General features: G+C 36.5%; 2 protein-coding genes and 1 pseudogene across 3 annotated transcripts; 2 read left to right on the top strand and 1 right to left on the bottom strand.

Moving 5' to 3' along the window:
* Window positions 1–107: 107 nt before the first annotated feature.
* On the top strand, window positions 108–8,420 carry cd79b (CD79b molecule, immunoglobulin-associated beta). Its single transcript, XM_082544161.1, has 5 exons — window positions 108–296; window positions 3,697–3,990; window positions 4,126–4,244; window positions 5,921–5,974; window positions 7,669–8,420. Exons 1-5 carry the CDS (start codon window positions 245–247, stop codon window positions 7,756–7,758), a joined length of 609 nt encoding a protein of 202 aa, XP_082400287.1. The 5' UTR covers window positions 108–244; the 3' UTR covers window positions 7,759–8,420.
* Window positions 8,421–8,607: 187 nt separating this feature from the next.
* On the bottom strand, window positions 8,608–9,705 carry LOC309713471 (interferon a3-like; the record flags this gene model as incomplete). Its single annotated transcript, XM_082545109.1, has 5 exons — window positions 8,608–8,706; window positions 8,792–8,887; window positions 8,981–9,130; window positions 9,377–9,460; window positions 9,574–9,705. 5 exons carry the CDS (start codon window positions 9,703–9,705, stop codon window positions 8,608–8,610), a joined length of 561 nt encoding a protein of 186 aa, XP_082401235.1.
* Window positions 9,706–14,108: 4,403 nt separating this feature from the next.
* Window positions 14,109–15,244, top strand: LOC309713468 (interferon a3-like; annotated as a pseudogene). The gene is made up of 5 exons (XR_014280672.1): window positions 14,109–14,241; window positions 14,345–14,437; window positions 14,715–14,864; window positions 14,963–15,058; window positions 15,146–15,244. The product of XR_014280672.1 is annotated as an interferon a3-like (transcript).
* Window positions 15,245–16,588: the final 1,344 nt, after the last annotated feature.

The following is a 16,588-nucleotide window of genomic DNA, read 5'->3' as shown; positions in this document are numbered from 1 at the left end:
CCCTAAAAATGGAACATTTAATCACACGGGTTACCGACAGTAAAAGTGTGGGCTGTTATTTTGGTTCAACGATAGAGCCCTCTTCCTCTTATTTGCCTGCCTGCATGGTGACAGAAGACAGACTGCACACCCACTGATGCAGACACTTCATCTTCGTTCACAACACTTTTAGACCTGCAGAGAAACTCAGATACAGCCGTGGAGTCAGCATCTGAAGCGTATTTCTCTTCTTTTTGAGGACATCATGCGCTGGATGTTAGCTGGATGGTGGGGGCTTGTTTTAATCAGTCTGTCAGGTAAATGGAAACTTTTGGAATATAATCAACACGATTTTGTGACTGAAAAATGAAACCAATACAGGAAAAATACCAGTTTGAGTGCTACATATATTAACTCACAGTGCCAGTACACCAAAATAATTCAGTAAAGTACAGTACTGGTAATTTATAACACCTCACGCAGTCTTTTTAATTGTATTTTTTATAACTGTTAAACCACAACTACACTGCGTACTGGTGTTTTGCATGTTATTTTTGACTCTGCAGCACCATTACTTCCTGCCCATCTGGGGAAAAGAGGAAGTTTTCTTCTGAAACAAAGACTATAAGATTATTGTCATGTTGATGAATTGAAGTCCTTTATAATTTTATAGTAAATAAATATCACACCTGCACCTCCAAGTTATTCAGTTCCTAGTTTCCATTGCTTTATTTTACATATAACTTGTAATCTAATTTAAAGAATGAATATAGAAATAGCAAATAAAAGAAAAAAGCATCTGATATTTATGTGTTGTAAACATTAAAAACAAACAAATATGATATCCTCATACATGCATGTATACATGTCTTGGGCCATAAATAAGAATTATTTTCAATGTCAGTGGATGATAAGGCTTTTATTTACATTAATTGATTTATCATTACTCCATAGTATTAGAGAAAATAGTGCAATTTATCATTTCATTGGCATTACCATTTCAAAAAGGAAATTCATTATTCACTTTGTTTTCTAAACTTTGTGGATTACTATAGGTTATCAATTAAACTTTAGCTTATCTGCAATGATTGCTTTTGTAGCAACATTCATAAAATCTTCCTATTTTTGATGCTTGTGGTTTGTGTAATTTATACTGTAGGTTAGATGAAACCTGGAAATCTGGCAACATCTTTTTATTATGTTTTTTAGACTGAATAAACTGAATAATGGAGACAAAGAATAATGTCTCTTACAACAATGGCACTTTTCTCCACCATGTGTACCATTTGGTTCCATCATCATCTTGAAGTTTGTCTCTTTTTATGTAGTAATTTTTCATAATTAGTGTTACAGGGCATTTATCTTTTGTTTCCACATGCATTAGCCTCTTGTATGGAAGCCCGTTTCCGCCACTAAATAAAAACAAAACAGCTAGTATCCATAACTCGAAATTTCGAGTTATTTTCTCGAAATTTCGACTTATTAACTCGAAATTTCGAGAAAAGTAACTCAAAATTTCAAGAAATATAACTCACATTTTTGAGTTACTTTTCTCAAAATTTTGAGTTAGCTCTGCCAATAAAAAATATACGTGAATGAGGTCGCTTTCTTGTTACCCGGAAGCATATGGCGCAGAGGAACGCGCACTCAAAAACGGATCCCAACAAATTGGCGCTTTCGCGAGTACGTTTGCTGATAGTAACACCATGTGATTCAGCTAATAACACAGGGATTTCATCATTTGTGAAGCCAGGCTGAAAACACTCAGCAATCTGTGCATTCACGACTGGATGTAATACCGGTAGCTTAGCTATAGCATTTGTAGCCTAGGGCTTCAGCTTTCGGGTAACATGGAAATGACGTCATTCACGTAGATTACTGATTGGCAGCGCTAACTTGAAATTTCGAGTTGCTTTTCTCAAAATTTTGAGTTAATAAATCGAAATTTCGAGTTATTGTGTCAAAATTTCGAGAAACTAACTTGAAATTTCGAGAAAATAACTCGAAATTTTGAGAAAATAACTCGAAATTTCGAGAAACTAACTTGAAATTTCGAGAAAATAACTCGAAATTTTGAGAAAATAACTCGAAATTTTGAGAAAATAACTCGAAATTTTGAGTTATGGATCCTTTTTTTTTTTTAGTGGCGGAAACGGGCTTCCATACTCTTGAGACCTGAGCTCTTGTTTAGTACGCATTTTTAACTTCTCCTAGCTAGCTCCTTCGTGATACAAACTAAGCTTCCTCTTTCAACAGGAAGCCCTTATGATTTCACAGAAAAACATGTCCTCATCTGGGGACAATGGGTTTATTTCACAGGATAAAACAAGAAAGTTAACATTATTTGAAAAAGTACAAAATCTCAGCCCCCCCAGGTGTGGGTTAGGGTTAGGGGTTACCCTGCTGGTGGCTGATGCCCGCAGACGTCAGTGCATTGGTGGTTCTCGGTGTCCGGGGCTGCACTCAGGTATGCACCGACTCAATCTTGGTGGGGCATGGCACCTGTGGCTCAGTTGGGCCCCTTCTGGGGGGGTGGGGGGACCTCGGCCCTCTGGGCCTGGGGCTCGTCCCGCGGCTGGCTGCCGACAGGGCCTGTGGGCATGTCACCGCAGTCTCCTGTAGCTTCTTCACCGTGGCTGCTGGGTGACCCTCAGTCTAGGGCTCTCCTCAGCTCTTTCCAGGAGGATGGCACTGCTGCCCCTCCGGTGGTCCTCCTTGGGCTATCGCGCTCTGGAGGGCCTCTAGATGTTTGGGACCTGGATCTCCTCCATGTCTGCTTCATGCCCTGGGGGACAAGGCTATGGCTCCCCACACCCTCTATCAGATAGTTAAATGGAGAAACCTTTTACATACAAGCGCGCTCATGCAGACAAGTCTGCACACAGGTGTACACATGGGTGCTCATAGACACACTCTATATCTTCCTTTGTTGCTGCCTCAAAGCATACTGTGCATTGACGGTCTTGTGTTCTGCTTGGTAACATTCAACATTTATTATTTACTGTTATTTATAGTTACCAAGGTTGTTGCTGTGGTCTCCCTACTGTGTTGTTCTCTTTTTTTTCTTCCAGCAGGTGAACCAGTGGACTTTTTAAGGTCTTTTCTCACTGTCCTTCTGCCTGTTTTTCTTTCCCCTCTCCTTTTCTTGAACTCTTGTCTTTGTCTTCCCCTTTCCTATCCCCCAGTCATGTCTGTTCTGTTTGTAATAACTTAAAAGTTAAAAATAAATGAAAAAATAATACCAATCAATCTAGTGGGCCAATAATGATCTACTTGATTTAAAAAAAATCTGTTGGGTTTTTGGCCTTCAGACAATAATTCTGATTGCTACAGTGCCGAACGGGACAGGCACAAAAAACCCCAAACAAACAAACAAACAAACAAACAAACAAACAAACAAACAAACAAACAAACAAACAAACAAACAAACAAACAAACAAACAAACAAAAAACTAAGAAACATGATTCATTAGAATGAAATATATATGGTGAAGAAAAGTCTTAATGCAATGTCCCTGTATGAGAACACGGGGTCCCAGGAGGTTACGTACATCACTGTTCTCTGTAAAGCAAGCATCTCATAAGTGGCATACACATTATTTATCCTCAACCACAATGACAAAATCCTTTTAATGTATATTTTGTCCATTTGAAATGTGTGATAATTGCTGGTATAACTGTGTCACAGTCTCTTTCAACCTTTCTTTGTCTGCTTAGTTGCTGATAACAAGATACTGCAGATCAAACAGAAACCCCGCTTCTATGGTGTGGCAGTTAAAAGCAGTGTGCCCATTTACTGTTCATCCTCACGACAACATAATTCTACTGTGAAGTGGTTCAAGGCCAACAAGACCGGAGACGAGCAAACACCGCTATCGACATTGATAGATGACAACATTCGTTTCCAAATGGCCTATCTTTACATCAACAACATACAAATGAGGCACAGTGGCGTGTACTACTGCAAGATAAATGAAACACAGGGACCCGGAACCGAAGTAAAAGTTTTCAGTAAGTAGCTGGAACAGCATGTCATCAGCAGATCTTTAAAAATACAGTGAACTTTTACCATATTTTTTATTTTTTAAGTATGTACCAACTCACTCATGAAAATGCGCAGCTGACATACATCTTTTCACTGTGCAGGACCCGTTGTGATGGAAAAGGCACTCTACAGGAGCAATCTGAAGGACGGTCTTATTGTGTTCCAGGGTTTTCTTTTAGCTGTGTTCATTGCTGCTCTGTTGCTACGTAAACAAAAACTGGTAAGGCACACGATGAACAAAACTCGAGGCAAATGTGTGCTCCAAAAAAGGATTTTGTGCAGAACTTGCATAACAAATCTTCAGCAAAAAGCAGGGTTTTTTGGATCAAGAATTTTTTTAAAATATGGTTTATTTCAGGAAAACTTAGAGGTTTTTCTTTAGAAGCAGGGAAATGAAATGACAAGGCTGTGGAGAAAAATATATGCATTTACTATGATTAAACTCACAACAGAAAGGCTTTCTAACTGATCATTTCGCATTGCTTAATGTGTATGCAACGTGGTGCACTGAGTAAAATGCTTTGTATCCCAGTGGCGAAGGCAAAAGCTTTACATTGACTTTTCTGTAAACATACTAACAGTCCAAAGTAAAGCAAAAGAAAGGCAGAAAATCATCTAATTAAGAAGACAGTCGATCAACAGTAGCTCAAATATCATAGCTGCTGCCTGATCATTTTCTAAATTGTATCATATTTATAGAACATGCTTTGTTATCTCATCTTGTGATTTGCTCAATAAAATGCACATATAAATGTTGCTGTTGCAAAACAGAAGCTGGCTTTTTGTCAAGATGCTAGCTTAGTTTTTACTTAAAAAGAAGCTAGCTGTTAAGATTTCTGACATGTTGAAATGACAAGTACCCGATTACTAAGGCGCCAGCCAGATACCAATCAGTGCCAATCTAGGTTAGGCATTCCCACTATACTGTAAATGGCTGCATTTCATCCAGGTGCTCATGAGATAGCTATTGAGCTACACAGCTAAAATAACTATTTACACCTGCTTCATATATGTCTGAAATTAAATTAAAACAATACCTATGTCCTTAAATTTTTCTGAAAAGTAAGCCAGTTTTACCTATACAACACTTTTTCAGAATCTGAATTGCCTGAAATCAAAGTTGTCAATGCCATAAAGTGTCTTAGAATGTTTCGACATCCTTAATACACACATGAATCCATTTTACTTTAAATAAAACCTGTAATAAATCTAAAAAAAGATGATCAGTATTGCCAGAGGGAACATGTGCACCCCAAGATATAACTGTTTTTGAGCTACAGCTCCGTAGGCCTTCATTCATTCTATGTTGTAACCAGCACCTACGAAACTGGAAGTGGAGATAATAGCAGGTTTCAAATAGACGTATTAGATAAGAGGTTCTCTAACATACCAAAAATTACCAAAGGTGTGTTGATATTAATAACTGACAGTGATTTCCACCGATAGTTAAAAAAGAAAATCCATACATTTTATTAAAATAGTTCTTACTCGGTTTAATTCTATATATGAAGTTAAATCTAGTTTTTGAGTTATCACAGTGTTAGCTACAATTATGTTGCCATTTAATAGGTTAATCATTTTCTACAAACATTTATTTAGCTTTTGTCTTTATAACACAGGAAAGCAACTGCAACTGTATTTTTTTTTTTTTAATATAACCTACAACAAAACTCGCTTTAGTGATTTTCACTACAGTTCTTTGAGTTGACCGATGCTTACAACACCTCCACATTACTGCAAGAAGACAAATTTTGAAAAAAAAGAAAACAAAACTTTAAATATCATTTTAATTTATTTTATTGTGTGTTATGTGCGATGTGTCTCTAAATAAGATGGTACCCGCTCTTTAACTGCATTCATTCTCCCCACCCACACCCCCATTTCCTTTTTTAACAGTGGGAACGAAGGGACAGCGAATACGAGGAGCCGGAAACAGATCACATCTATGAGGTTTGTCAGCTCTTTGTTTTACAATAAAAAGTGAAAAAAAGAAAGACACTGGCTTTCTTTAAGAAAAAAAATATTACAGTGATGCTTCACTGTGTGGTCTCATTTGTGTAAACATGTCACAGTGAATACACACCACAGCTGTGTGACTTTACATAAAAATGCAGGCGCACAATAGACAGCGAAAAAACAGGAATCGCAATCTCCGTGCACCACTGCGCTCCTAACCACAAATTTACCGTCAGGTTTATTGTTGAATGTATGAATACACATCCTATATTTGAGTTAATAAATAAAGTACATCTAGCTGGCTGAATTTGTATTTCATTTGTTTATTGCATTAATAATAACACATTTGAAGGATTTTTATAGATCTTGTTGCTGCTGTTCTCTTGCACAACAAACAGAACTGTTTGTAAATCAATTATACCAAAAGTGTAGATAGTAGTCTTACTGTGATTGCTTGACTTTTCAAATAGTGAAGAGTCATTTAAAGCAACATAGCAAAAACATAGTCATAAATTATAATCTTACTAAGGCTCCAGAATAGTGTACATAAGTGTAAGTTAATAAATAATAATAATAACAATAGCAAGATCAACTTCAATTATCGTACTCAATGCATGAGTCTTTGTGTTTTTTCTTGAGACTTTTTCATCATCAGTGTGAGTTTTCCCCTGAAAATCCTTTTTAAAAAAGTAAATATATTTTACACAAAAATTGCCAAAAAAAGAGAAAGAAAATAACATAAAATGCTGGATGCAGCATATGTGATACAAATTAAAGCTCATATATGCAAAATAATATTTAAGGTCCATTTAAAAAAAGGTTATTTCATTATTTCATATTTCAGGCTTTACAGGGTTAAGTGGGAGAAATGATAACTTTTATTTTGAGCATGCACGTCTCATGTAAATCAGTCAAACCCACAAATTAACCAAATGAACATGGCTGTAATTCAGAATTTCCAAGTTTTACTAATATCAACACTTTGAGTCACCCTTTTAGGAACTACTAGGAAGGTAAGACTGCACCTGTTTTAAAAGTCAGTGAGCTCACTTTTTCTTGCAGTCCTGTGACTCATACATCACTTAGTTACAATATATTTTATTAAGATTTGAACAACCCTGAATATGTACACTGCACTATAGGACTGTCAGTCGCAATGGCTAAACCTAATAACCTAAACACTGCCAAACTAAGGATTTGAAGTTAAATATGAACAACTATTGGTACAAATTATTAAGTAAAACTAATAAAAAATAAAAGAACACCCAATTACACTTCTTAGTATGCAGACAGCAATTACAGATACATTAATAATATAATTAAGTAAAATTCAAAAATAAATACAAACGAAGTAAAATCCATGAACTCAAATGAAGTAAGGATGTTGGGCTGAGCTCCAATTTGCATTATGAATGAAGAACAGTAGCGTTTGAGGTTCATGCAAACATTGTTATGTTTTGTTACTTTTTCAGTTAATGTCATTCTGCAGTGACATTAAGCAGGAGCCCATTTTTAACTCTGAGTCATGTCTGAAACACCAACTATGCAAATAAAAACTGTAGCTGCCAGTATGCCCAGACATATACAGTAACTATGTAATGGATTTTCAGAATTTTTTTAATCAATCTAGACACATGTATAAGTAAAACAAATTAAGTTAGTAAAACTGACTTATTTCCGTCTTTTAGGGCTTGGCAATCGAGACATGTGGTGGAGGTCTGTATGAGGAACTCTCCGTGTATGCTCAGGCTGAGGGAGCTGAGGCCCCGTGGGAGTGAGACTCACACAAGTACTTTTCACCTGCTAAAGCCTCTGAATGAGGACAGACTATATGTTCTTAATTGCAAGTTGTAAAGTAAGTCCTTAAATAGTTTACTGAGAATGGAGACGTGCATTTTTCTCACAACACAATACATGGTTTGTTTGTAGATGTGCAGCAGCATGCTTGCCCCCCCCCCCCCCCCCCTTTTTTTAATGTGATGTTTAGTAACACTGTTTTGAATTAATCTGTTGTCATAAAGTGTAAATAAGCCCTTCTGCAATTTAGACCCAAAAGCTGATATTTCAGCGGATCTTTTTGGTGCTTCTGGTGATGTTTATTTAAACTGTATTGTGTATCAGTTGGTCCTATAAATGTCCAGTCTATCAGTCTCACAGGCTCTGGGTTGTACCCCTGCTCTTGATCAGTGTGAGCTGGGACAGAATTCACGCCCCTTATGACTCCTAACAAAATAAGTCTTAAGTAAGTAGATGGATAATGTCATACTGACTGTGCTAACATGAAATTTTGAAGCCTGAGGGTGGTGCAAAAACAAAGACTAACTTGTGTCAAAGAACAAAAACAACATCTACTTGTTTTTTTATTTTTCAGTTGTTTGTTAAGATTAAGTGTATACATATGTATTTGGTTTGTTTGACATGAATAAAAACAATAAATACATCTTTCTTTGCTGAAGAAATTAATTTTTTTCCATAACTAAGGAAAACATTTTTCTTTTTTTAAAATCACCAACATGTTTGATTAAAAAGACAATGGTAAATAGAAATACTGTAAATTAATAAGTAAATAGATAAATAAATAAAAAGAAGCAAATAAATTAACACATCCTTCCTGTAACAGACATGTTTTAGTTGGCAGTGTGCAGAGATGAAACCAGCTGTTCTGCTCTCATGAGATGGGCTTTGGTTTCCTTCCTGATCACCTCCCAGGCGTCAGCACTGTGACCCTACAGACACAACAATATTATCATTAGTAAAATATTCCAGAGGTGTTTAATAAAAGAATTGGTTAAAAAATAAATAAAGACCTACCTTTTTCTTTAGGATATCATCTGAAAGTCTTTTGAAATACATTTTTGTCTTGAAATACAGCTGTGAGTTCTTCTTCTTGTGACTGTGGCTCCCAATCTAAATCAGGAAAAATAGTCATTTAAATATATGTTTTAGCAGTATAATTGATCTCAGTTATCTCAATAGTGGTGTTACTGAAAGTGAACTTACACAGGTGTGAAGCTCTTCAGCCTGTTTGTTGACAATATTGAGCAAGTTCCTCACTGTGCTGTCCTCCCATGATGCAGAGCTGTGATCCTCCTCAAACAGGGCAGCCACCTCCTCCAGAACCTGAACTGTGAAAGCCAGTTTATCCTCAGCCTGGAAGAAGAAGAAGAATCATAGGTTTTTGTAATTCAAAAAACTTGAAAAATAAGAACAAATATCAGAACACTCAGACCTGGGTTTGCATAATAGGAACTTAAAGTTATGACGGTTATGAATTTTAGTTTTTGATTGTATGTCATACCCATGGTAAAATTTGAAAACCTTTACATTATTTTACTTTAAGGAGAAATTAGTCTGGGATTTTATGCGATACAATGAGAAAAGCTGAGGTTGACTTACTGATGCTTTTGATGCCTGGTGGTACAGATGATTAGGGAAGGCCACGGTGTCCTCCACCTCAGTGGTGTTAGTTGAGTTGTTACCCTGGATCACACACAGAACCAGACTTAGAGTTGAAGTGCAGACACTAAGTCTGAATAATTTAATTTAATAAAAATTTGACAAAATTTTAAGCCTATTAAAAGAAACACACTCACCATGGTTTCAAGTAGATTCAGAGTCTCTTCGTTGTGCTGTTTGAATTTATGATCCATCCATTTGCAGCTCAGCGAGGAGCCTGCAGTGAACAGACCAAGAAACAGGCAAGCAAAGAGAATCCTGCTGATCATTTTTTAAGGATGACAATTGTCGTTGTATGAAGCAGACTCAGATATCTCCTGTTCTGATGGAGCTGACATGCCCAGCAGCACTTATAGCAGAGCACACCTGTTTCATTTTCCATATTCACCTCTGTGGCTTTCACCTCAACAAAGGTGGGTTCTGATGTCACACATTTCAGACTTGGTTTCTATGGGAGCAAAAAAATCCCACATTAATTTTTTTTGTCCGGTTCAGCTGTTGTATAAAGCAGAATAATGGTCTGCTTTGTTGTGCCACATATATTTGCTTTCTAAAGAGGAGCACTTGACCAGGTCATTTTCAAGTGTCTTTCATGACAAAAGTGCATACACAGACACTCACACTCACAGACACACACACACACACTGGTTTTCATATTTTAGTGAGGACACCTAATTGTGACATAATGCTTTCCCCAGCTGCTTACCCTAACCCTAACAAACAAAAATGAATGCTTAACTGCAACCCTTAGCCTAAACTTAGCCATAACCTAATTGCAACCCTGACACTAAAACCACATTTTAAACCTCAAAAATGCCTTCAAACTGGTGGGGACGGGCACTTTGTCCCTACAAGTGACTGTTGGTCCCCACAAGTATAGCAGCATGCTAATTTTCTGTCCTTACAAAGATATCTGAACGTACAAGAACACACACTGCAAAGTCGTATATTTGTTTGTGATCCAGCATGTCTGTTTGCTTTATCGTCGACTTTTCCTCCTACCCCCTTCTTTTCTCTCTTTTTCTGTTGTTTTCTTCTTATATTCCTCCGTTTTCTTCTATCTTTCTCCAGTTTGGCCTTCACCCCCGTCTGCTCAAGCATAATATCCATAACAATATGGATAATGAAATACTAACAGTATAATCCACAATGTGCAAAATATCCCCATAAATGCACAAATATAGACTAGTAAAGTGTAAAAGAAAAACATTTAAAAAGTATAGAAACGTTAGTGTTATAGGTATTTTACTGTGAGTATACATATAAATGTTTTTAAAGCCTAAACATTTTACTTATATGTCCTTACTTAAATGCACGTTGCATGGATGAAATTTCCGCAATTCATGATGATTAAAAAACAAACAAACAAACAAAAAATGTTTACATTTACGCACTCTCTCCAGTGTGGTGGTTGTAAGTGTATATTAAAGCTTTTGAATGGAGTCACATTTCACAGTTACTTCTAGTTGTGATTGTGCCATAAAAGGGAAGTTCTTACACGGAGAAAAAAAAAGTGGCTTCGTGACTCTTTGGCCTACAGTGACGCTCATTCATACGAACCAGTCAGCGAAATTTCACCTTGTTTTATCGAGAATATCTGCTTCACCGTGGGAACCAGGTGAAGGGGATTGTCCTTCACGATCAGTGGGGAAATTAGAGCATATTTTCAGCCTTATATAAATCAAAAATGTGCCAATATGTGCTTTTGCTAATGCTTTTGTTATATTCTTCTTCCCTTATTTTGGTCTAACTTGTTTTACAACTTTTTGTTTTATTGCATTTGTCTGTTTTGCCAAAGGACAAGACATGTGAAACAAATTATTAGTGCATGTCTAATCACTAAAAATTCCAACGCAGCGCGGTACTGAATTATAATATGATATCCCCGATGCAACAAGTGTATTTGTAAAATGTATTTCCTCCTATTCCACAATCATCCGTAAGTGGTATTATTGTAACTTGAAATGAAGGGGAAGAGCGCGTAAAGTTACGGGGTTGCCAAATGGTCAGGCGCAAAGTGCGCACAAGTCTTCAACGCTTCGCTGTCTCAGTAACTACAGATACATAAACCTCCTCTGGCATTAACATCAGTATCAATCACATTACGACCCTCCTCATATGCTGGCACTGATACAAGTGTTTGGTGCTGAATTATCGTCACGTTAATTCACATCGTTTGAATGTGTGGTGAGAGGTGAGTCCAGAAGAAGGGGGATGAGGCGGTACTGACCCCCACTGAAATATGACTTGCCCTCCACGAATGCCATAGGGTAAATTAGTGGCATCAAGGAAAATAATCCAAAGGTGTACACGCCAGCGAACTCAATATGTGGGTATAAATGGGGAGAGTTGCTTCATGAAGGGAATATAACATGATTTGCTGCTAAATCTTTGTGCGAATCAGAACAATTTCATACTACATTGGTTACTCGGATGGAAGTAGGTGTTGAACTTGGCCCGCTTAAAGTCAGCTGCCAAAAGAAGAAGTTGAACTCAAATACTTTACTGGAGTACTGTTTTAATGTACGTGTACTTTAAGTACATTTTTATTATTTTTACTTCTTCTCCACTATAAATCATCTTACCTTACCTTATTTTACCTATTGGGGACAATATTTTTGCACTATACTATTCGTGTTAAGGCTTTATTTACTGTTTACTAGTATTCAGAAATATTGATATCCAACCTAAGGAATTAAAATCTCCAGCAACAAAAGTGAACAGGTGAATGAAGCACGCATCATCAGATCGTGCTTTTGCTGTAGCAGCTCCAAAACTGTGAAACGATCTGCCTTTAGAGATTAGACAGGCCTATTCTCTGCCTGTGTTTAAATCACTTCTGAAAACCCATCTCATGGCCTTTGACACCTCGGTTTTTTGTTTTAGTTGATTCTATGATGTTTTATCTTGTTTTTTAAATATAAGGCTGTTTTCATTTTTATGTATTATGTGTTTTATTTTCTCTGTTTTGTTTTATTGTATTGTTCTTAACTGAATTACTGCACAGCACTTTGGTCCTGTGGTGGGTATTTTAAAGTGCTTTGTTGCAAAAAGTTGGATTGAATTTTAAACTATTACTAAGGTATGATTATGCTGTTTTGTTAAGGAAAAGGTCTAACTGTTTCTTTTGTCACATTTTTCAGTTTAAGAATGTGTTTATGTACGTGACCATGCAGATAGACAGTAAGATAGTTAGATAGACAGATCAAGCACTCTTGCGCCCCCTGCTGAAAAGGAAGAACGGGCCTCACACAGTATTATACCGCATTAAAATGATTGATCGTGTTTATTGTTTGTTGCTTAATTTGAAATCAAGTCTAAATTTCACTTATTTCTCATGCTATACTGTACTTTGTGTCTGTGAGGTATAACTGTACTTAATACATAAACTGACTCAAATTAAAATAGATAACTACATTCTTCCTCAATTTTAATTTTAGAAATAATAATAACAGCAATAAATACCTTTCTGATTCCAAGAGGAGGTGATCCTTTTATGCTATAAAATAATGCAAAAATATCTAATTTTGCTCAATGAACATTTTAAAGAATACAGAACAGACATAACATTTCATTTTCATTTAGATTTATATAAGATATATATATATATATAATTATTATTATTTTAAAATAATATATATGTATGTATCTCTGGTATTTCACAATTATATAGTTACTTAATTTATTTCATTTCCACGGATATTTGTCATGGTTTTGTTTCCCCAGTCGTTCTTTCCATGTAGGCACAGTGTTTTCGGCCTGTTTTTTTTTTTTTTCTGTTGTTCAAATTACCTAATTGCGCCTGTTTGAATAATAACCCTTTATGCAATACGTAAAACTGCAGATCTGCTTGTTCAGTATCCAGTGTGCCGTAAAAGGGAAGAAACTGTGTCGAGAAAGTGAAAGCGTCCTGGTGACTGGGCGCCTGAGCTGTGACGCTCATTCTTACGAATCGGTCAGTGATATTTCGCCTTGTTTTATCAGCGTGTGAACCAGATAACCTGGAGAAGGGGATTGTCCTTCACATTTTTATTAGGAAGATTAGAGTGGACTTTCATCCTAGTAGAAAAACGAAAGTCATGCAATATTATATTCAGCCTAAGACTGATAAGAGAGGGTGTCTTCGCTTAGACTTTTATTGTTCCTCTGCCAAAAATAATATTTAAATAAATAAAAAAAATAAATCTTATAGGCAATGATGGGTGATCATGGCTTGGTGTTTGCAACCTACTTGTATTAGCAGCTAAAATCCCAATAGTCATTATTACCATTTATAGTTTTCAATATCAAATATCAAAGATCAAACATTTCAAATTGCCGCATCGGTCGTGAGCTGTGTCTGTTTTCACTTGCTCCGTGTTATGGCCGGTGTCTGTAGGCTGCTGTTTTACCAGGAGCCCTTTTATTTTATTATATAACTTCTTCCTACTTGAGCCGATATTCTTACTTTTTGTACCCCAGTGATTGTTTCACACGATTTGGGATCTAATTAAATATGTTCGACTCTACCTGAATGCTGCGGTGAAAGCCACAGTTTACGTTCAGGTCCCGCAGGTAGAAAACGAAATATGTTGCTCTACCATAAATGCGGCGTTACAGGTCTGCTCCATCAGAACACCAGGAGACATCCGAGTTTGCTTCATAGAAGAGCAGTTAATACGTTTTGAAAATGATGATGAGCAGGATTCTCTTTGCTTGCCTGTTTCTCGGTCTGGTCACTGCAGGCTCCTCGCTGAGCTGCAAATGGATGGATCAAAAAATTCAGACAGCACAACGAAGAAACTCTGAATCTACTTGATACCATGGTGAGTGCGCTCTTTTTAAGAAAACTGTAACAACATTTAGTGGTTTGAACTTGATGTTTGATTATTTTAACACACAAGCTGTGTGTTTCTGGTTGTTATACAGGTTTATAACTCCACCAACACCACTGAAGATGCTGAAGGGGAGGTCACTCTGGCTTTCCCTAATCATCTGTACCGCCAAGCGTCCAAAGCATCAGTAAGTTAATCTTAGCGTTTATTTATAAACTAATTATCTCTTAGTTCACAATGAGAGCACAGAACAATATCTCCTTATACATAAAACAGTCCAAATGGGCCACATGGCGCATATTTCTATGTGTTTTTCTTTAAACGTTAGCCCATAGTATCAATAATCTACAATGTTATGTAAATATTATATTGGTAATTTATGTGAGCCAAACAATATATTTCTGGCTACTGAATGTCTCTCTAATAGAGGAGGGAATTATGGTAATCTATTCTTCTTCTTCCAGGCTGAGGATAAACTGGCTTTCACAGTTCAGATTCTGGAGGAGGTGGCTGCCCTGTTTGAGGAGGATCACAGCTCTGCATCATGGGAGGACAGCACAGTGAGGAACTTGCTCAATATTGTCAGCAAACAGGCTGAAGAGCTTCACTCCTGTGTAAGTTCACTTTCAGTTAGGTTTTTATTACATTCGAATATGATACTTTACATGACATGACATATTCTTAATTGTCATTTTGCTTGTAATTAAATTAGATTGGGAGCCACAGTCACAAGAAGAAGAACTCACAGCTGTATTTCAGGACAAAAATGTATTTCAAAAGACTTTCAGATGATGTCCTAAAGAAAAAGGTAGGTCTTTATTATTTTTTAAAAACCAATTCTTTAATTAAACACCTCTGGCATATTTTACTAATGTTAATGTTGTTGTGTCTGTAGGATCACAGCGCTGAAGCCTGGGAGGTGATCAGGAAGGAAACCAAAGCCCATCTAATGAGAGCAGAACAGCTGGCTTCATCTCTGCACACTGCCAACTAAAATCTGTCTGTTACATGAAAATGTATTCATTTATCTGCTTGCCTGTTACTTTTTGTATTTATTTATTTATCTATCTATTGACTTCTATTTATCGGTTGACTGCATCAGTATTTTCAGTGCTTACAAACTAAATCTAATATTTTCTATAACTTTTTTTGTCTTGACGTAATAAAAAGAACACTTATTGCAAATGGATATTGTCAATCTTTTGATTCATAGGAAACAAAATAAGAAACAGAAAAATAAGAAATTTAAACTTGTTTGTAATTATTACAAATAAGCAGTTTGGTCAGTTCAGTAAGGTTCAGTAAACAGGAGCATGAAAGTCTTACCTTTAGTCTGGAGCAGTTTATTTGTAGCTATAAATGCTTCACACTGGTTTAAGTCTTCTCTAACTGACTGATCTGTTTCTATTAACACTGATGGTCATTTTGCGTTGTTAGCCCCTCACACCTGTAGTGTTCAGATTTACCTCTTGGTTATATTTTAATGAATTTTATGATGATGATCAGTAGATAATGAAAGCTGACAATTATTTGTCTGTCATTTCTTTACAAAGTTAATCTTATGTTAAATCTCAGGTCTCTCTGTCTCTCTACACTTTGCCATTTTAAATGAAAGTTTATTGATTAATCCTTCTCTCCTGCCAGAGGTGTCACAGACCTTGCTTCAATGCCTCCCTTATGTAATAGGCTCATCCTTGTACAACATTCATCAATCCATCATGGAGCCTATGTCAGCTCTCATAAGGCTAAAGGAGGGACGTACTCTGAACAGGTCGCACAATGACACTCACAATACGACCAACTTTGAATCGCCTGTTGACTTAACCCATGTATACTTGTCTGTTCTGTGGGAAGATGCCACAAGAACAGAAAGAGCATCCAAACCCCACAACAATAAAGGACCCCTGTGACTACGGATTAAAACCTGTGACTGTGTCACTGCAGTCAACAAAACTAAACACATCACAGCACTGTTCTGTTTTATTTGAGTCTTCTGTTTAATTAGACATTTCAAATTTGTTCTTAAAGTTGTATCCTTCCCATTATGCCCTCGTTTAAATTGAACTATCGTGCTTTTCTTAGTTCTGCATTTATATATAAATTTACTATTGCAATGGTCGATGGCTTATTAAATATGTCCAAAGTTTCAGGTATTGTCAGAGTATGTACTTTGAAACAAACATGCATCTTAGGTTTTTCACCTGTCTTGGCTATATATGATGTCAGTGAGATGGGATATATTTAATATGGTCATTTCAGCAAGACAGATAGGAGATTTATGTAGAAGGCTGAGTATCCAATCAGAGGAAAGCTGGCTTCAAAAAGTGGAAAGGGCAAA

The sequence above is a fragment of the Aulonocara stuartgranti genome (assembly GCF_965226115.1).
Source record: "Aulonocara stuartgranti genome assembly, chromosome: 8".
Lineage (NCBI taxonomy): Eukaryota > Metazoa > Chordata > Actinopteri > Cichliformes > Cichlidae > Aulonocara > Aulonocara stuartgranti.
Note: the sequence above shows the minus strand (reverse complement) of the source record. Positions and strands in the feature narration are given on the sequence as shown.